The 21916-nt window shown below is 40.4% G+C and overlaps 1 protein-coding gene across 1 annotated transcript; it reads left to right on the plus strand.

Annotated features, from left to right (window-relative positions):
- Positions 1-122: 122 nt before the first annotated feature.
- LOC143445348 (uncharacterized) lies at positions 123-21372 on the plus strand. The gene is made up of 4 exons (XM_076944395.1): positions 123-210; positions 12595-12833; positions 14561-15129; positions 19322-21372. Exons 1-4 carry the CDS (start codon positions 206-208, stop codon positions 20693-20695), a joined length of 2187 nt encoding a protein of 728 aa, XP_076800510.1. The 5' UTR covers positions 123-205; the 3' UTR covers positions 20696-21372.
- Positions 21373-21916: the final 544 nt, after the last annotated feature.

Raw genomic sequence — 21916 nt, forward strand, 5'->3', positions numbered from 1 at the left:
TCTTGGATTAAGATGTTAACGTTAAGGGCTTTCACTTCGGTTTATCTTCTTCTACAAATCGTTCAAACGCAATTTTGTGCTTAATGATGATCCATTTGGATAATTTTTTCAGGATTAGGGCTTTCAAGATTTATTGGCAACATTTGTGAAGCTGATTTCAAGTGACGTCAACGACGTGGTGGCGCCACTTTCTTGCAAGGAGTATATGAGGTAGCTACTATATGGACACTTAATTAACGCTAGAGCCATAATAGATGTTGGGAATAAGTAATACGTCAAGTGTGATGTCATAAGCATTACGACGTTTGCGTTTTCCCGTATAGCGAAGTCATTTTGCGGAAGGTGTTACAATGGCAACATCATCAATAATTTATTTCCACTTCCCATGGAGGATGTACAAATAAACGAGAAATAAAGAATAGCTGTGTGATCGCTGGAATTTAAGATTTAATGGAAAATTACGACAGAAGCCCAATGACCGCTAACTGCTCTATAAAAAGCGCATACTCCTTAGTCTGGGTATTCGATTATCACGAATAACGACCTCAATTTCTTTGGTGCGATTGATGCGTTGAGCAGTGGGCGAAGAAGGATCTTTTTTAACACCGCGGATGCCTTATGCTCGTTCATAGGTTTTAACCCTTGTGAGGAAAGTTTGGTAGATTTAGAAGTTAGTATTTAATTAACAGCGCACAGACAAAGTAATAGTGGAAAACGACACTTAAACGACTTTGAATAACAGATTTTTCGAAAGGTTTTTACGTTTTACAGGCAAAGCTATAAAAAAGTTTGCATAAGGGGAGTGTGGAAATAGATTCGTATAGAGAACATACCGAAGACCGCGCTTTTAAATGACGAAAGCAATTTTTATAAAGAAAGTCAGACGAGTGAAACCCATCAATACATTCGGACACTTTGACAAAAATCGTAAACAATTGTTTGCAGAGCGGAACATTTGAATAAAACTTTTGGTCAGCACTTTTAATGTAATAAGTTATAGCGTTGGGCAGGATTTCTTTTTTGCAAGATCGTTTTTGCAGTTCTCACAGCTGAGGAATTTAGAATGCAGGTGGCGTGGGTGGTTTCATTCCACTGAAAACAATAACACTTAAACAGAGTATAATAACAACCCTTTGGGTTTTCTCGTAGAAATTTTCCCTTGCAACCCTATCTTGAAATGGCACTCCGCCAAACCCAATCGACAAGCGATCAGTATTGAGCGGGAAATAGTTGCTTTGAAATAACGATACAAACTAGTCAAAGAAACAAAGTCAACAAGTCACTGATCATGCGCAAGTGTCGGAGTGAAACATTGAAAGGCAGCAGCTGAGAGAATGAGAAGGTTAACATATGTGCAGACCAAAACCTTGTGCAGAAAACAAAACTATGTTGGCTGCTGTATTTCGTACATTGCATTCTTACGAAGAGACGAGGACCCCTGACTATTCCATTTAAACAGAAATTCCATTGAAAAAGGAATCACGCGATTTCCAAATCTGACCGCTCAGGTGTCACAATCGAGGTTTTGATTAAGTGTGCGCTATTGAAACTTCAAATTATTTACGAGAGGGTCGTGACCCCGTGACGTCAACCCAAACAGGTGCTAAAGGCGCATTGTTGTGGGTATGGGATCGGTTGTACGCGGCGTTATACAAACTCTGTCGAAACCGCACGCTGAAATATTTCTCGGACTTGCTGCAAACGGGCTTTTAACCCGCCCCAGCCTAATGTGTATTGCGTATCGAGCCAATGCTGGTTTATCGAGCTGTTCTGGTTGTCATTCTCTTTCACACCCAAGTGTTGTACATTGGCAATCAATATAACACGGCTGTGCCGTAGCAAAAGCTACGCGGTGACAATTAGATGATACTGACAGGTTGTAAAAAGGCGTACTTTGGTTAAAGGTGAGGCAAAAGAAATGAGCGAAAGATGTCTTGCATTTCGTAGTTGTTGTTTAGCTGCGCTGTACGGTCAAGGAAGCACAAGTTCAAATTTAACTCCGCGTATGGGTAATTATAATTATGCAATGAACCAACGACGGTTATTTTAGTGTCTCGTATTTGAACTGCAGTTGTAAAAATAATGCGTATTATGGAAAAATTACATTTAGGAAAGAAAAAATTTTGAGCTTGGGAAAATTGAAGACGTTAGTTTTCAAACGTCACCATAGCAAGATTAAAAAACTTTGGCGCATCGCCGTGTGACTTTTTAATTAATTCGATTCGATTTTGTTTGCGCAGGTTTAGCGGTCAATTTATCAGGCCTGAGAATAGAGAATTTAGTGACAAGCTATCAGGTTAATAAGAAAGGTTTTTAATATTTTTCTTATGATTACGTCAGAGTGGGACAGGTGTCGCTTCGTGGGACAATGTTTGAAATCAAGTTTATAACATCCAGCGGACTATGTTGGACAATAGAAATAGAAAGCAGCTTCGTCAGTCGTGAGAATAATAAATACGCCAACGTACAAAAAACGGTGGCTTTGTAATATTTAAAAACAATGCAACCCGATGCTGACAAAAGGTATAAAAGCGGACGACCAATTTATAACATGTGAGCACACGAGTAAGTTACACCCGCTAGAACCACAGTGGTATTGGGATTTATCTTTCCAATACACATTTTACTGGTTCTTTCGGTGTACGCCGTATTTGATACAACCTTACTGTAATACAGACATTTTGTTATAAGATCAGATGGCAGCTTGTGCGTTAGTGGCTCGACAATGTAGACCAAAGCGAACCTCATTTGCGCCCCATTTATTCTATTCTGATTTTGGGATTTTTTAAGAATCGGATGCTTGGAAAGATTCCTTCCGAGACAAAGATCGCATTTCCTGGTTTTGCAATTAGAGCGATGAAGCTTTTGTGATTTTTTCGCTCGGTTGCCAAGTGCTTATCCAGAATTAATGCAAATCTAATTGATCAGCCACCGAGAAGAATCCAATTACTCAAATTGGTTATGGCGCTATATACTGTGTCAAGTGTTGGCACGATAGATGAATAGAAATCATAATCCAAGCAATGCAGATAGAGATAATGCCAAAGGGAGAATGAAAAATCAAAAAGAATCGGAAGTTTTAAAAACATTCCGAGATTAGGATCAATAGGAATCAGCTGTGCAGTAGATGCGGCAGGTGGAAATTTTTTAGTAGTTAATAAGTTTATCCGCTGTCGAATTCCCGGCTCGTTGAACACTTAGTGTGGGTTATGTCAGCGGGGTCGACGTCCGTTTCATACAAGGACCTGCCAAGTCGTGGATTCATTCTCACGAGAACAATAAAATCAGGCATTATCGAGGTAAATACAACATCCATTCTTCTCGCTTTTTTCCTTTCATGGTGGACAAATCACAATAACCCTACGTGATAAAAATTATATGGGATGTTTAATTAAAAGGCCAACTAGCGCTGTAACGCACCTGGATAACCAGGCCTAAGCAATTCATCGGTATCTCCAACACGGTAAATAGTCATATATAGTTCGGTGGAGCTGTTGGTCAAGGTACTTTTAAAATACTGGTAAGGGCTGAGGTTATAGAAAGGGCGGTTTATGTATTTAAAGTCAGGGTGCGGCAAAGCTTTAATAAAGGCGGTGACATAGGTGTGATGCACGATTAAATAACTTGACTTGCTACCGTTTTTGAGAACTTTAATTTTGGAAGGGGGGGTCCGTTAGTAAAAATACTAGACATGCTTTTGCAGAGACTATGTAGAAACCGTGGTAAATAGTGGAATTCCAAAGAGTATCTTAAGCAACACGCTAATACGTATGAGAATGAATTAGGGGAAAAGTGGTGTTTAAGATATATAGACTACAGGACGACAGCAAAAATCTTCTCGTCGGTCAACAAACAAAAAAAGCCGAGTCAGTTGTCGATTCGCTTCTCGTCGTTTTGAAGTTGAGTTTTCCAAACAATTCCATTGCACATTGTGATCGTGTTTGTTTTGTTGTACAAATAATCTCCCAATAGCTGCAATTTCATTACGTTACAATTACGATACTTCGAACTTTCGTTTTCAGAAAAACATTTTATACAAACTAAGCGGAACTTTATTGCTTTTGTTTAATTGGTCAGTGAGCGTTGTGCCTGACTGATGATGATATGAGAATTACAAGAGACCGACAAATACACGGATACACCAGCTAATACAACAGATGAAAAGTATGACTTCGACAAATCAACACACAAGGTAAGCGCATTACTGCGGCATGTTCGTTAGGTATATAGCGCTATTTGGTCCTTATGTAGGCATATACGAAATTCGCGGTCTTTAATTTTCGCAAAACATAATCGCAAGGCAGCATAAATGGTGATATTTGTGTTATGTAAAATCATTTGATACTAACGATTGTGTGACACTCAGGCAAACAACTTTGTACCAGACAGATACCCATACGAGGGGTGGACGTATAGCATGTGAAATCAACACCATCATATTTACGATTCTGTTTTATAACCTATACTTACATTATACAATTCCTGTAACTAACAATGGAATCGGTTTTATAATATTAGCTCTTTTGGGCGTTTTTATTAAACGAGCTATTTAAACTAGTTCCTCATAAACAAAATATGTTCGTTGTTCAGAGAAATACGACTCTGGTTGAAGCAGTCAAATGATTATCCGCTTAAAGGACACTAAAACAGGACCCGCATTTAACATATGTTCACTCTGGTATAGCTGCGACTATTGTAACCCTACTGGAATGTCGTCGTAATTTTAGCTGGATCGCGTCGACCTTGTTTTACGGCTACGGAGCTTTTTGTTTCGCCAGGTGCAAAGGTACAGCAGATGTCAGTTGTTGGGAGTTGGTTTGAATGAAAAACTTAATAAAGACGAGCGCGCTGGAAGACCACATTAAAATTATTTCCTCTTCAAACGGCTAATAGCTTTTATTTATGGTATTTTCCTTCTATGATCGTCGTTTTATATGACGATTAATGAAATAGTCCGTAAAAGCTAGAGTCTTAGTGTTTTCCGGTTTTAGGATATTGTGAAAGCTCGATATTTGTCCTACCAGTCAATGCTTTAGAAAAAGCTATACCAAAAGGTATTGTTCAGCGATATTGATTGAACCATTTCGTAAGCAATATTGGTATTTGGACCAGGTAGATTCGGTTTGCTTTGTAATGAGCAGGTCTGAACGCTTACAGTATTAGAGCATCAATTTTAGAAACAACACGTTCGATCTCGAAACACACCAGGTGCGCAAATATTGATTTTGTAATGTAATAAACATTGCCATAAAATCCGCGCCTACTCTGGTAAAACCGATGTATGCTTAACGTGATTTTTGCGTTTTTGTGAGGGCTCGAATTCATTCGAAAACCTTATCAATTCTCTTATGAGTTTCTCAATAGCTCGGTGCTAACACATTCTTTAGTACTGGTATGTCCTTATTTATGCGAGTTGGACAACTTTTTCCTTGTGTTGAAAAGTCGTAAATACTCTGAAATCTATGTTTGCCGTCGTCTGCTCAAAATAAGGCCTACGTTGGCTTCGTATATGCTGTCATAAGGCTATTGAAATTTACCTTGGAAAAAGTCGGTTTTGCTTTTTCAACAATAAGTATTGTACTTTCCCAATTTCACTTTCAAAAATACGCCCCTTTGCTGAAGGCGATTTACGACGACGATGTGTTCGTTGGTGGTCCCCTTTGTTTAACGTGTTGAAGCATCATTTGATTGAAATATGTCTTTGTGTGTTAAAAGTTCGATGCTGACTCTTACTTGAGTTTGATATTTGGGTTTGCGTTGTAATATAGTACAAAGGTAGCTCGCGGTATGTGACGTCTACATCGGCATGTTTGCTGTGATCCTTACGCTACGTCAGAAAGCAAATGGTCCCTGAAATTCTTGTTTCCACACAAAAAGCAACCAGCTCGAAACGGTGGATATATTTACCTTATCACGAGGGGTAAAAGGCATAAAATAGTCGCAGAGAAAGGCTCGTCCGTGCAATAAGAGAAACGTAACCCAAGTAGGCCTCCACACCTGCGAGGACCATTTCACTAGAAAGCGGTAATCCTCGAGATGGCGAAAGATAGTGAGCGTGGAAAGTAAACAAACGTTGTACTACTCTGCCGTTGTTTTTCGTTCTTCGCCAGTTCGCGGTTCTTTTTCTTCCTTTATTCTCCTCATGGTTCGTACAAACGACAAAATCTCTCCTGAAGCGAGCAACGAGAGAAGTGTGAGAAAAAAAGAGACAGAGAGGGACTGACATGAGCAAGAAATGATGACCGCCAGAGAAAGCCGTCGGTATTCAATAAGTTTGAGCAGGTGACAAGAACTTTTTAGTGTGAAACTTGGCTGTAGGCGCAAGTATGGATATGAAAGAAGACCAAGTGTCTTGTTAGTGAATTTTGAGATAATACATGGTGAGCACCTAATCCCGCAACGGTTTTCACGCAGGTAAAATTAGTTTTCGAGAAGGTTATTGGGGGTACTTGGTTTGACTGGCTGGGTACTTTAACGATAGCGAGTCTTGGAGGCAAGTCCTTGAGTCATTGGTGTGTTTTAGAAAATAACATGTTTTCTTCGAATTTAAAACGAGTTATGTACAAGTGACGAAGACGAGAAAAGTTAGGTTTTTTAAGTAGCTGCGTTTAGTACTAGACTGCTGAGACAGCGTTGATATAATTAACAGCTCGAAGAAATACTGTTATCCAGAGCTGTACCGGTGATAAAAAAACCTAGGTGTATGTCGTGTTGACAATGTAACTCGATAACATGCATCAATATGTGACACAGTTGTCATTCTAGCAGTTCCTCTTATGATATTAATTTAATAAATCAAATAGATGAATTGTTTATTGATAACGAGTCCGTTACTTTGCATCGGCCGGAATGGAGTTAAGGCTTTCTGGCAGACAGTTCAAATTAATTCGATACTGAATTGCATGCAAGACGGCTTACGAGGTTAAGACTGGATTATTATAATACGCCAGATTAAGTTTTCTAACGTCAAACTATTCTTTAAGCAAGCAATAGGTCAGGAAATATGCGTGTTATTGTGCTGTTCAATTGAACGGGTGGATAAATTACATAAAGAAAGTCGACAGGAATCAAGGAAAAGAATTCAGAAAACAAGTAGTTAAGTAAATCCGTCTGAAAAGATCAACCCCAAACTACTCCGAACATACGTCAAGCTACTCGATTCGCCATGATGCCGTATAATCTTATGTTTAAGCTTTGATCTGCTATCGAACGCTTCTTTCCAATCCTCCGCTATAGTTTCGCGTAATCCGCAATTTTCCACCTGACGACGTTCTCTTCGGCATCATCACGTTGTCGTCATCGACTGCGCATGAAACCGAAGCCGGTTACGGCTGCCCTGGGTAAGTTTTTCGACCCGTTTTTGTCATGTTGGGTACTGAGCTCCCTGGTACGCGATTCGGTGTAATCAGAATCGTCGTATCACCTGTTGCATGGTTGCTTGCGTTAAGATCAGTTGCTTTAAAGGCGCGATGTATGTGACGGTTGGATGGGGTGTAAATTTTTGTCGTGAGATTACGACGAGAAGTCTAGTCGTATGTTATTCAAGTGTTTACGAGCAGCAAGGGCTATGATAAGCTTTTGGTAAAGTTTGCGCAAGCGACACTTAAGCCAGTGGAACCATCCAGCTAAGGAAAATACGTTGGCTTCAGATTGGAATACCTATGTCGGTGGAGTGTTTAACGTTTTTTCTAGTCAGTGCTTTCATTTGCACTTCACACCATGTATTTCACGTCAACTACAGCGCCGAGGTGGATAAAGACGCTTGTGTAGTTTTACGCTGTTAACCTAATGCTGAACGACGGCGGTCGTTAAAATCCAGTAGTTAACCTTGGCCACGTTTCTCCGGCTTCTAAAGCAAAGCCCTAATGACTTAAGGTAAACAACCTGCAGATGTGAAAATGGGCATGTCTTGGGTATGTAAACTGAACATGAAAGTGTTCTGTTTAACAGCAAACAAACAGTGGATCCCGTAGTAAACGTGCGCTGCATTATTGCTCGATAGTTGCGGAAAAGGCGACAGCTTACCGCAATAATGTCATTGCATATTTTGATAGTGACAGAAGAACGGTTTCCGTTTAGTTTAGGCCAGCGGGTCTGTTGTGATGATTGCGTTGTTCTTCAATGCTGTGTGTTACCACTTCACACCTCAAACGAATGTACTTCATGTTTGTTTGTACGTCGCCATTTTCAAAATTCTCTGCTTGCGAACGTTATGAGATAATCTAAATGAAAAATAATCTCGTTAACTTCCATTATGGGAGGCTAAAGTCAACTTTATTCCCGAAACAATATTATGAAATTCTGTCATAAACGGGGAGTTGTCTAAGAATTGTGATGTTAACTTTATTTTGTTACAAAACATCTTTTCACCATTGGTCGCCTGTTTATAGCGTAATGGGTTCAGCAGCTTTCGAACAATTCGGTTTCTTTATTGGTTATAAATTATAATTAAATATAATCGTACAAGCAGACGTAAGCTTCAAGTCGAATTAAAGCTGGTTTATCGGTTAAAGAAAATATGGCTTTGAATGAGAACTGTGTGCCGCACATGCATGGTTATGTTTTTCGTTGCCACTTTTGCGCTTGACTATAAATAAGACTAATGACCATAGTAATTAGACCGTGGATTAAATCCTTGTTTTGTTTGTGTCTTCTATACGCCAGTACTTAACAAACCTAGGTTTTATTCATCAAACGAACAATACCGGGAGTAAGGCCAGAAAGAAAGATTTAGCTGAAGTCTTTGCTGAGCTCACAAACTCATTCGGGATAGAGTTACTCTCACTACTAGATTCAATAGATGATGCCTTCGACTGACTTAAATACCCTCTATCGACGTACGAATATCGTGTTTCACAGTGCTGTTCAAATTGAACAAGAAATTCATTTTAAGTAGCTTAATTGAACCAGGGAAACGATGGACGGTGTTTATTTACAGACACCCCTTTCATCAAATCGACGTCATTACAGCACTGCGGAAACTTCGAGTTGTTTTGCGATAATGTGGAATGTTGGAAACTTACTTATTAAATTTCTCCTTGGGCTAAGTTTGTATAACAACTACAACCTTTTGTTTATTAAAAGTGAGTGAACTCCCGCGTTATATTAACAAAACAACCTGTTATTTATTGCTTCAGCTATAAGGTAGTGGTTTTGTTACGTTTTCTGAGAGTTATGTGAGGAGGACACAGTGTGTGTTTGGTGTTGGCAAAACTTTTGGTATTGTTGCTGTTAAAAGCGCTCGCGTAGTTTTAAAAGTAACACGATTTACACGGGCACGACTCACGACGGTTGCAAGCAAGATTGGCGGACATATTTCTCTTCAACTTCGCGATCTAAAGCGCATGGGAAGAGATGCTGACATTTTGTACTTGCTAGTAAGGTGGTAATGCAAAAGCAAACAGGACACGTCCAAGGCGGGGTCACTACTGCAAGGGCGATGTGGCTGGTAGTGGAAGTAGCACTTCATTTCAAAAAAGAGTTTTCACGAATATCCTGTTACGCGAGACCATTTTTCACTAAGCCGTAGACCAAGCGTTACCGCTCGCGCATTAACAAGATTAAGGAAATTTTTTTACGCTTTCCGTGACTAAATTTGCAATAAGCGTGAACTTCTGTTTTTAAAACAATATCTCCTGGTGGTTCTCAGACCCAAAAGCCCGCATACATCCTGTCACAGCTAACATAGTTATGACTGGGCTACATAAATGCTATTGCATGCCCAATTAGCAGGTCGACACCGCGTCGTCGCAATTGAGAAATGCTTACTGCTTACCGGTTCTCTCAAATTCCCCATTTGCCATTAGTTAGATTATCATGCTCTTTAAAACATCATTATGGTTGATCATCGTCTCTTAAGGGAGTTAAGTGTCAAGTATTTTTATAACGCGCCTAGGTAGCGTCAGGTTACCAACGTGGGTCCTTAGTGTATTGCGCTTGCTTTCTTGTGTGGATCAGAGCTGATGTAGATGGTGTGAAGAAGATTACTGGCGCTTGTTGTTCCCGCAGGGAAAGAGCCCTTCTCGTGAAAATTTGATTACGTGTGTTATCAAAATAACATTACCCGTGGCTCAAAGGCATTGTATTGCTAATTGGATTAGGCCTACCACCACTGCGTACCCTTTCTTCCACACCTTTGTGCAAGTATAGCCTGTTTGAAATGTTTCGTAAGGAGCTTTGGGCCAGGAAGACAGCTTATGGTGGAGATACCATTTTAATGATGTTTTGTGTATTGTTACGTTAATCCTTGGCGTAAGATGTACGTTTTGTGCCTGGTTTGGAAAACTTCAACAAAAGCAAACCTTAAGCCAAGCAAAGCGGTTTCCGAACCTCACACCTGTGGTCGTTATCCATGTGCAACGATGCGGAAAAAGAATAGACACCACAACGCGTTATGGTCTTGGACTTTGTGAACATTCAGACTTTAAGCTGAGTTAGTTGCGACCCAAATTATGGTATATTTTCTTTGTGTTGTCACGGTACCAGCTGCGTCCTCAACTAGGATTGACAAAATAATAAAAATAGGGCATCCTCGTTTTGTGATTTGCGATACAAGTAGCACTCAATTTCATGCATTTATGTAGCTTCAGTTTTGCATTTATGTATAGCAGCGTATGGCAGTTGAAGTATTCTGTGACATATTGTATTATAAGTGACGTTACGTTTATGAAAAGCTTATTGAGCTGGGAATATGCTCTTTCCCGCTTTGGCCGGTAGCACTCACCCCGTAATTTTCCTTTCATTATTCATCCTTAATTTATATCAATAGCATGGGGTCACCAGCTTCTTTGTGCGTCACACCATCATAATAGCCGTTCTAAAATTTCACACGTTGAAGGAAAATGCTACTATGTACACATAAGTAGCCCATATTAAGTTGGCTATTTTGGGCTTCTTTAGCCGACCGCCTACTAATTTAACGCCTCATGTCGTTTTATCTCATCAGAAATGGACTTTTTAACAAGATACGTGGTGGGGATGTACGGGTTGAATGGTAATTTCGCTTTACTTTCTTCTTTAATGTAACCGTAAACCATGATCCAATTTAAGCCAAAAGATTGTTGTTAAAAGGTCCGCGCTATTAAGTGGAATTGTCACCTACGATCACAAAAAGCTTTTCACCTATTCGGCACATGTAAGTGATAGGTAAGAAAGGGTGACAGAATCTTCAAGTTGTTCAGTTTATAACGCAAACAGTCGTCACGTGTTTCGTAATCAAGTGGCTTGAAATGGAACTTTTAAAGTTACGAACTTGATTAAAAAAGAACCGGTAAACCGAAAAAGTTCGGTATGTTCGGTACCGGATATTGAAGTAATAGGCGTGGTGTATTAAGCACAGGTGTTCTAGTTTGCTGGCGAGCACGATCATAACATGAAGGTGTGAAATAGCATCACCCGAGGCAAGAAGTGCGTGTTAGTCGGTGTGCCGCGTGTTTGGTTGAAATCAACCAATATAAAGCGCACCAGCATCGCCGTGACAGACTTTCACTTGGTAGGACGCTCCGCTTCAAAGAAATAATGGCAAGATTAGTTTGGTGAGAATCCCCTCCATATCTGGCCCTATGAAAAGATTTTAAGGCGAAATATGTTGGAAAATGATTTAAAAATTATCACAGTAAATGAATTCTTTACTGATAGATGCAAAGCAAAAGGTGAAAGGTTATTTTTTGTTCGGGATGGCTTGACGTGTGCGTCATGTGCGAAGGTTGAATTCAAAGGCAGTAGTTTTACAGTCACCCGCCTGCGCTGTTTGTTCACGGAGTTAGAGCCAAACTACACACAGGCTTAACTGTGGAAAAGCTACATTTCAAAGGCGACTATTACTTGCCATGTTTGGGAGACAATGGGTATTTAGGGGTGAAAATTGGGGTTAGAGCTCCATTTCGCTTTAAGATCTGCAAGCCAAGGATCAGTGCATAATGCATTGGTATGCAGCCCTTATCTTTTGTCACTTGAAGGAATGTACACCACGCGCTCAATCGTATCCTAGTTGACCTTTTAACTTCACATAGTTGCATGTAATTCAGTCGCATCGAATGTTTTGGTATTCTACTTTATTACGTTGGTGAAATTACACTTTTGAGAATATTTTTATAAGACGTATCATTGGCACGATGGATTCGGGCGCTCGTTTGATCTGATAGCGGAACTTATAGAAGGAATTACCACATAGCCTGGAGGTTACCTAAACGTCATATAATTAGAGTATTTATTATGTTTTATCGCCCTTACGTATCGTCAACCACATCTATCAACTTGTTGCGAGGTGACATGCTAAAAACCCTGGCATGTGGGCTCTTCGTTTAGTTCGCTTTGTACGGCGGTTAATTTTTATAATTTAAGATTAATTAGTCTCTACGACAGCTGTGGTTTGGGTTAAGTTCGTGATTTAGTATATTTTTAATAACCCATAATTGCACTCGCGAACTTTTCATATTAAAGCAACTTGCTTTAGTAAGGTGTTGTTTGTTCATCTTAAAACCTCGTGAGTACCTACAAAAAAGTGCCTACATTGCGTGTTTGCTTTATTGTAATTTGAGCTTTCAGACGGTGACAACAACCAATCCTGAGGTTAATGTTTTTGTTTTTTTACAGATGTACTGATCGTTGTTCATCCCATAGCGGACTTGATAAACAAAATAAGCCAAACGTGCGCTGTGCAACAAATCCACATTCTGTCAACTTGCACCAGCCCAGGACCTCGCAAGATTGGTCTAGATGGATGGTAATGGGGTCTAGCCGACTCCAACCAAGATCCGCGTCCAGTCACTTTGGGTCTTTGCGTCTTTCTACATTGCTCTACTGCATCATGATTTTTGTCATCCTCAGCAGTGGTGAGTAATCTTCATATCTGAGTGACTAGATTAGGAATCTGAGCTAGATTAGGAACCTGCAGAGGAAATTGCATTCAGTTTAAGCAGTTTTGCTTGTTGGGGAGTTACAACTAAAACAGCTCTTTGGCAAGTACATTATTTGGTAACTCAAACTACTCGTCCGGTCGTAAATGATATAAAAAGAGCAAAGATTAGTTTGGAAACAAAGCGAATAAGTGCTCTCTTTGTGGCATTTCCTCATCCTAATAAAGACCAGCTATAAGGAGCGGGGACGACCGGTTGATTGGTTTCTTTTTGCTCCCCCGGTCACGCTAAAAAACTTTTAGCTTTGAAAAGCGGATCAAATTATAGGGAAAATAATAAATTCGTTCTGGGACGGGTGGGTTATAAACAAGAAATTTACGATTTTCACGCCTTTTACGACACCGTGGGCAGGCAAGCTTAGCAATGTTGGGCGTGTTTGTCTGCATTAACCTGGCAAAGGCTCAAAGCAGTTGAGTCGAAAATTACTGAAACGTAATGCCTTTAGCCTTACCTTTTATGCGTTTAGTGCCTGATTTTCACACCCGCCTACCCCAGCGGCAGGCTTATGTTGATGACAAATGACCTTTATCATAGCTTAGTTGCGCGCAATGTCGACGGGTCTCGACAGATAACAGGGGTTATTTCTCCACTTTGTCGTCGTATTTTTGGCGTCTTGTGGTTACCTCAACTTGAACTTGCTACTAAGCCAATAAACTGAATGCTTTAGTTGTATAGCAATAAACCCCGATTTTGATATTAACTGTACGATTGACAAAAGGCAAGACACGGGCGGAATGCTTTAAATTTCAGTCCAAATTTAGCGTATCGCGTTGTTTTTTCATGTCAGCACAGTGTGGGCATCATCTTAAAACGGTTCGTTTGCAACCTTCTCTTAGTCATACCCAATTTGGTTGTAAACAGCACAGTACGTTTAGATAGCAAAAACAGTAAAGTTAGGCAAAAGTTTCTACGGTCGTTAAACGCATCTTTGATCGCTTTGCGAAATCATCATTATTTTATTCGGTGCCCCAACAAAAGGAAATTACCTTTGTGGTTCATATTTGTCGTGCGTTAAGCAAATATGCCCACGTGAACGAACCTTTATGCGGCATATTTACATTCAGTGCCCAAGCCTAGACCTTTCTTTGTGGTCCGTTGTAAGTTCCGTTAACTTAACAAAGACGAGCGAGGTGCTGAGTTATAAGCGTTCTTGTTTACTTGCGTCATCGCTCGTTTGTCCACACTCGAACGGAACTTGCTTGCCCATCTGATGCCAGGTTATTAAGGCCCCGTCCGACGATCGAGCCGTGCTTCTAACGTCGGTCGAAGCACGTTCCGTCTGTTGACACGACTGATTCAGACCACTGGGATTGCCTTACTGATACCGCCAGATGTACCTGAAGGGTCTTTACTCTTCAGAGGGGGGCAAACATCGCCGCCGCTTAAATTAAAGCTGTCATAAAGAGAAAACAACATTTCATTTGCTTAAAATAATTAATTTATACCACCTCGCTCGCTGAACGTCAGTTGCGTAGAGATTTTGCGTGTTGCAAATGAATGTTGACATTGACATAACCATGCATGTTGAAAAGCGCTTATGATTTCCCGCAGTACATTTTCTAAATATACAGCGCGCCTCTTCGTAAATTTGACTAACTTTGTTTGATGTTAAGAGTAAATGTTTGTATTGAATATCGTTGCAGTGGTTTCTCTGGCGTCGTCGTGCAACCCTGACGCTTGCGTGAGGTCATACAACCGAGCCAATCGGCGCATCAACCGGTCAAAAGCAAAGTTGTCCCAAGAGGAGTTCAGAAACAAGCAATGCAGAGCTCTCCGCACTTTCAAGCGCTGTATACGAAAGATGCCGTCATCATGCAGAGGAAACTTGCTGTTTCACTCCATCGAAAAAATGAACGACGGCAAATTCGAAAAGTACAACTGCTCTCCTCATAACAGACACCGTTCCCCCAAGCCGGCCCCAGTCACCATCAAACCAGACCCAGAGACACCCACCGACAATACAACCACCCTATCTACCTCAACCTTTCCCGACTTTGATGACGCAACCGAAGGGGGCGAGTGTACCTTCGCGGGCAAACCAGTTTACAAACACTGCGGAATGTTCGGAGATCCCCATCTACGGACATTTGCGGACAACTTTTATACATGCAATGTAGAAAGAACGTGGCCGCTTATAGACAATGACTACATGGTCGTGATGGTCACAAATGTACCCGTAAAGGAAGAGTCCTCGGCCACAATCACGACTAAGGTAAGTGCGCAGATGTAAAGTTTTGAAAACTGTAATTATGTTCAAGTAGGTATATCTGCGTTGGCTTGTTCGTTGACTTTCGAGTGCATAATAACTTCCAATCACATATTCTTACATCTCCGATGTACGTGATACGAACGTTGATGCGGCCGCAAGTGATTTGTTGAGAACGGTGTTTTTATTGGTAACTGTCGTTCAGCAGAAAAAGCAAATAGGTTTATCGATCTGTGTTTCCTTCAATACCGGTCCACTGTCATAACGGTTAGTCACATTATAAGGAATTTCTGAAGCGTTACGAAAAGTCTGATTTAAACAAACCTTAAAATAACAATACTCAATCGGTACAACAAACTTTGGCCGATAAGTCGTGCTCGTTTTTCTGGTGGCCGCACAGAAATTTGTCACGAACGATCTTGCTTATTGTCTCTACACAGATTTTCCGAGGTGCCGCTGGTTTACTGTGGTGTATTTTCCTATTTTCAGTTTACCTTATAGTCTCGAAACTAAAAGCAGGATCGTGTGATTGACAAACATGGTTTCGCGGTGTGAGGTCTTTCCAAAAGCCTCCTGGGACTAGTTCAACTGTTTGAGTAACGTATAAGCCACGCTTTAAGTCGTCGTCACTAATGAATTACGCCTAAAGTTAGCAAGTGTTTGTATACAATCAGCTCTGTTGGTGTTGCGGTACTCAACATGGTACCAAAGATTATATTAATCCAATGTAAGAACACGAGCCTTAACGTATTAATTACGCGATGACCTGGTAGACTGCTCCTTTCGGTCGTTCAAAGTTGGTTTTGAGTGAGGAAATAGTTCAAAACTGGGTAAGAAAGATCTTTGCCTTTGCTCGTTCTTCCTTAGCCCTTAAGACGAAGTTGGTGTATTTGCATAGGTCTATACTAATACGTTAGGAATGCTATCGTTCTTATCATGAAGGGAAGGCCCTTCCAAGGCTAGGTTGGCTTTGCCTAGCAGTGACACCGTTAAACTTACAGTATGCATGGTTATAAGATCGCACAAGCATAATTTAACCTTTAGAGCTCTTTACGAGACGTCGGTTAAATATTATCCAACCTATCCAGGCGCCGTTATTCTTTTCGGAACCTACAGCTTGTATCTGTCAACTGTGTGCTTGTCGTCGAACGGCAGTGCGCAAAATGACTTCTTAGCTTATCGAAACGGAACGGCGCTTATTGTAATGTGGCCTAATGTGATCGGATGTAACGCAAATGTGGCAGCGAAGATATATCGTTTGTAAACACTCGTATACGAGATTATTTTATGGAGTCGCACTTAGCCGATTACTCTGGCATATAACATAAAGTTGAGTGCTTGCACAGACCCGTCGCTCATATAATGGAATATTATAGTTTGTTTATTTCAGAATGGTTTAATTAACAGGAAATCGTTAACGTTATTTCTGGTATGTTAGGATCTCCAAGTCTTTTGTAATTGTGACGTTCCAGGATATTTATATTTGTGTTTTGTCCTATGCCTTTTGAGTTGGTACTTTTTTAAGATGGCATTTTGAAAAACGTCGAGTCAAAGTCAGGAAAACTGCTTGTTGCTTAAAAGGTGCATTTTCAAATTATCTCGGCGCCTAGCGGAAAATAGCCCGAAATTGGCAAACATCAGAGCTTTCGACAGGAATTGTTCGAAACCTTTGTATCTGTTCGAACATTTATCTCCGGTATCGAACCGCTACCTCAGCGTTGTTATTGATAAAAAAAAAACGCTGTTTAAATGTGAAAATTATGGTCTACTTGAACCACTATCAGTACAAAAAGTTACAAGCTAAGGCATAACCGTAGAGACATAATTGGACGTTATGCTTGTATAATTTCTCCCTCCACATGTGCTGCAGACTTGTAATTGCAGGGTGTTGATATTATACGTACTTAAACGCAATTTCAAAAACATATCAAAGCATCACGAACTGGCGTAATCACGGCTTGAATGGGTTATTCAAGCTTGCAAAATACAGAGCGGTAAAATACGCCTTTGTGAGAAGCTATTACAGCTATCATTTGCGCTTAGTTTTGCCATAACCTGGCCTGCTGCACGTATTTACTGCCACTGTCCCAGGGCGCCGAAAGTAAAGCGTGAACACAGACTTGTGAACCATATGTGTGAAGTTGAACCGCGCCCAGTTCCCAATCCCGTAAAATTGGCAAGAAGAGATGCATTTTTGTAAGCTATTTTGCGTACCTCTCAACCCTATTTTGAACGCGATAACCGCCCAATTCACAGCGTTTGATGTGCAAGCACACGCGTGAAGCGTAACCCCTACTAACTGCAACCGCAGCTATTTTGTTTACGTATCTCACGCCGATCGTTTTCGCTTTTTGTTTGAATAGAAAACCCATGCTACCCCGCGTGAAATTTAAAGGTAAAAGACGCTATGAACACCCAGACCAAATCGGTTTCAGAAGTTTTTTAGGCAAAGCCCAAAGTGAATCATAAGCAATATAATGGCCGCCTTGTATAGGGTAGAAGAAATTTTCCCGGAAAGCGAATAATTTAATCGAAAAACTACCTCTGAAAATCAAAAATAATTGGTAGATGGCTTAAGCCTGTAATTTCCAATGTGTTTCATTTTAAACACAGGTGTTTTGATGCAAAGCTCTGCCGACTGACAAAGGCGCTGTTTTTGTATGGGCCAGGTGTTAGATTTTGCCTTAATCCGCTGACGGTGCAAAGTTACACGAAAATCTGATGTTTAATTACTTGGGATTACGCACTATATTTATACGTCATGAGATTCTTAATTAAACCGTAAGCGTCACAACATTTTTGTATAAAATTCATCCAACTAAATCGGATTTCTGTTTAATAAGACTAGTCATTAAGATTAGTTCAAATATTACCTTAGTCTTTTATTTCATATTATTTATTCATTTATTTCATTTCATATTCATTTATTTCATTTCATATTCATTTATTTCATTTCATATTCATTTATTTCATTTCATATTCATTCATTTCATTTCATATTCATTTATTTCATTTTATATTCGTATATTTCATTTCATATCATTTATTTCATTTCATATCATTTTTTTCGTTTCATATCATTTATTTCATTTCATATCATTTATTTCATTTCATATAGTCCATTTTAACAGCAATACACAAATGTGGAATAAACCACCGGAATGCAAATATTTCTAAAGAACGAAGTAAAACAAACCCTCTTTGATAAAAAGGTTATGCTCGCATTATGTAACGTAAATCGTACGGGCAGTTTATGGATCACCTGCTCTGCGCCTGACCGGAACATGCACGTGAGAACACTTCACACTTCGTCGTTCTCGAGTATCATCATTATAAGCCCTTCAAGCACCAAAAAGCAGTGTTTTGTTGAAAAACACTCTGACGTTGGCAACCAAGTGCATTGTTGAACTACTGAGTTTCAGTCAAATGCCATCAGCACAATTCTGTAACAGATACAGCTAAAATGCTTTAGACTTTATAGTCGCGGCGTAAATGATTGGGGCTTTGAATGCTTGTGTAGATTTAAAATGGTGGTAAATTAGGTGGAAATTTTCCAATGGTTTTAGTAGAATGCCTTGTTCTTGTTTTTACAATCGTAGGGTTAGCAAAATGGCGGCTTAACCTATCTCAACACGAGCACAGCTTAGAGCAAACTTAATTAGCACTTCTACGTAAAGAACGTTGGGTCACATTCGGTCTCCAAATAAAGGTACGAATCGTTGTAACGTGGAAGTATACAATAGTCAAGTCCACTTAACCCCATACTTGTGGAATCACTTCAGCACTGCAACGTTGCTGATTTCAAGAGCATTTTGTTTCGCGTACGTTAAAGACAGCTTCGTGTTGAAAAGGGCACTCTAAAGATTTTAAACTGCTGGTCGTTGTAATGACTATAATGTGCTCTTATTGTGGAAGTGTGAAATGTCGAGTGTGCTTCCGTGTTTGATTTTCTCACCCTTTCAAGCGTGAAGGAATATCGCTTTCTTTGCGCCGTTTGTGCTTTCTAGTAGAAAATTGGCGGCCTACTTTTTCACATTAATTGACTTTAATTGAAGTCCAGTGTATATGAAAGTATTGCGTGACAAACGCACAAGTTGTGAATTCTTCGCCTGCTACACCATGTACAGCACTTATACAAACTGAAATGGTGGGTGTCAGTCATTGACTATATAAATGATGGTTTTTATTTATTTTGCAGATAACTGTGCTCATCAAGAGTGCGGGCAAGTGTACCGGAGGTGGAAAGCTTGTATACACCGCTTCAAGCCACGATGGTTTGACTGGAGCTTTCAACGACGGCAGCACGACAAGTGGCAGCGTCGCTATTTTCGAACTAGTGCCCAAACGACATGTTGAAATACGTGCCCGGTTCATTGGCACCACTGTCATCATTAGACAGGTGGGGCGCTACCTGACGTTCGCTATTCGAATGCCAGAAGAATATCTTCGTGGGTTGGACTCACATTCACAACTGTGTGTCGACGGCTGCCCGAGACAGCACCAAATTTCATCCGAGAAGCACATTGAAAAGTTGAGGAAGAACCACGATAAGACGAAATCAAACCCCGCCGACCGCCCAACCAAGGCTACAAGCAAGGACACTCACGACAACGAGAAAAACGCAAGATCGCCGCTTGTTTTGCATGACCCGACGCCGGCAAACGCCGAAAAAAACAGTCCTAATAAGATGTACTTTACGGAAGAAGAGGCGAGAGTAAAATGCAAGAAAATTATCTTGGCCGCAACCGAGGCTCAGCAACAAAAAACGAGCGAACTCGAAAGAAAGCCAAACGATGACGATGACGGTGGTAGAAATAGCCGGTTGTCAAATTCGCTTTCGTCTTCCGCATTTTCATCTCTCACACCTTCCGGCGTCCGATCCAGGCGCAGAAAACACCGAAAAAGAGCCGCAACACGACCGCAGGCTTCACTCTCATTCAAGCAACTGCACAGCTCTGCGCCCGATCCTAGCGATGCTCAAGGCATCCCGACTTCAACCGGGCGGCGTGGACGCAAGAGAAAGAGCAAGAGGCAGACGCAAGAATCTTCATCCAACTCTGAAAAATCCAACTTCAATCCCACTCCGTGTCAAGTTCTGCCAAAAGACAAGTCTCGCATGTTCAACTTCTATTTCGACTCCTGCGTGTTCGACCTCGTAACAACCGGAGACGTCAATTTCACTCTGGCCGCAAGCGCAGCGCTCCAGGACGTCATGCGCACCCACCCGCAACGTGACGAGGCTCCGGGGGCGTCCCTTGAAGTCATAAGATTGTGGGAACCATTGGAGCCCGACGCGTTTTCGGGATGCGAGCCAACCGTTACGGGGACGGAGGACAAATCGGGCGATGGCGCCGGAGGTGGCGCTTCCAAGCCAGGGTTAATGCTGACATTTTATCTTTGCGTGGCGCTTAGTTGCGTCTATGTGAACTGCATTGCATGGCTGTTGAACGATTCTTCAAGAAATTCTTCGAAACAATTTTCCCAAACCAAGAAAACGTGTGCGGTACATGCAATTTATAACGATTTAAGTTCGAGAACTAAAGATTTTAATGTTGCGTTGGCAGCCACGTAGCGTTAAAGTTTGTCTCGGTCTTTAATTATTATTTAAATTGAATAATTTAATTCTTTTTATGTCAGCTTTCATTTGTTACAGTTGGAAACGTTTGTTGACCAAAACTGGGTTAAACATGAGAAGTCAAATAAATTATCTGTGGAAATTTTAACATCTGTATCAACAATTCGCTGTTTGTCGACTAGTTCTTGCATTTGATTGTCCTTTACACGTCATTGATCATTGCAAATTCTAAACGATTTTAATGTACAAGGTGTATGCACATTTAAACATAGCTACATTGTGGTTGTTTTCTATCCTTTCAGCGACGGTAATAGCTACGAGCTATACAGAATATCGTGTTAAAAAAAACAACATTCAGATTTCTCACCGTAAAAACGTAATGGTTGCATGGTTATGCATAAATTTGCAATTTATGGACAAAAAAAGTTAATCGTGACGTAAAAGTTATTACGGTATAAGTTAAACAAATGTCGTTATATTTAAAGCAATTGAAATGTTATATCCGAAACATTCCCACAAGTCCTGCAACCCCCGTTATGGATTACTCAGGTGTTTGTTTTAGTAAATGTGTTATCTTTAGTCGCGTTTTTATTTTGTTTTATTACTTCATTCTCGTTCAATTGTGAGCTCTCGTGTTTCCATATTTCCGATAATAAAATTATGCGTTCCCTTAATGATTCGTATTCGAGATCTTTGGCAAGTTGCGAATGTGACGTAATGGTTAGCATTACTTCACGCTATAAGAAAAAAGTTAACGTCTAGACAAAAAATAAAGTCAAAACATGCGAGTTGAGTGTCGTCTTCTTCCGCAAAGACGATAAATTTTCGACTTCACTGAATGCCAAATCGTTCGGAAAATTTGCAGCGGAAAATATAATTGCACGGTCAGGCTAAACGAAAACAAAAACGTCGTGGTTACAAAGGGAAAAACAAAATACGTTACATTTAAGTGTCAAAAGTATGTCATTCACAAAAACATATCATGTGTGAAATTGTGGGCTCGCATTTTGGGGAGAAAAGTTCATAAATCTAAACTGTAGCTGTACATTTGCAAATTGTCTTTTGGGCCGCTTAAAAATGTTTTTAGTTAAGTTTCCAAAAGGCTTCAAAGTGATTCTAGTACTCCGTATTTGCCTAAAGTCCGGCAAAGAGATTTAAGTACAGCAAGAAGTGAGCAATCAAAACAGATTCATGGATTTCAATTTTTAGGTGGAAAAT

Source organism: Clavelina lepadiformis, chromosome 2, assembly GCF_947623445.1.
Source record: "Clavelina lepadiformis chromosome 2, kaClaLepa1.1, whole genome shotgun sequence".
In the NCBI taxonomy this organism is placed as follows: Eukaryota; Metazoa; Chordata; class Ascidiacea; order Aplousobranchia; family Clavelinidae; genus Clavelina; species Clavelina lepadiformis.

Excerpts from the sequence above, each read along its gene's own strand:
- LOC143445348 (XM_076944395.1), top strand. Across the intron at positions 12,834-14,560 it reads TTTTGTCATCCTCAGCAGTG|TGGTTTCTCTGGCGTCGTCG; the intron begins GTGAGTAATCTT and ends ATATCGTTGCAG. Across the intron at positions 15,130-19,321 it reads CGGCCACAATCACGACTAAG|ATAACTGTGCTCATCAAGAG; the intron begins GTAAGTGCGCAG and ends TTTATTTTGCAG.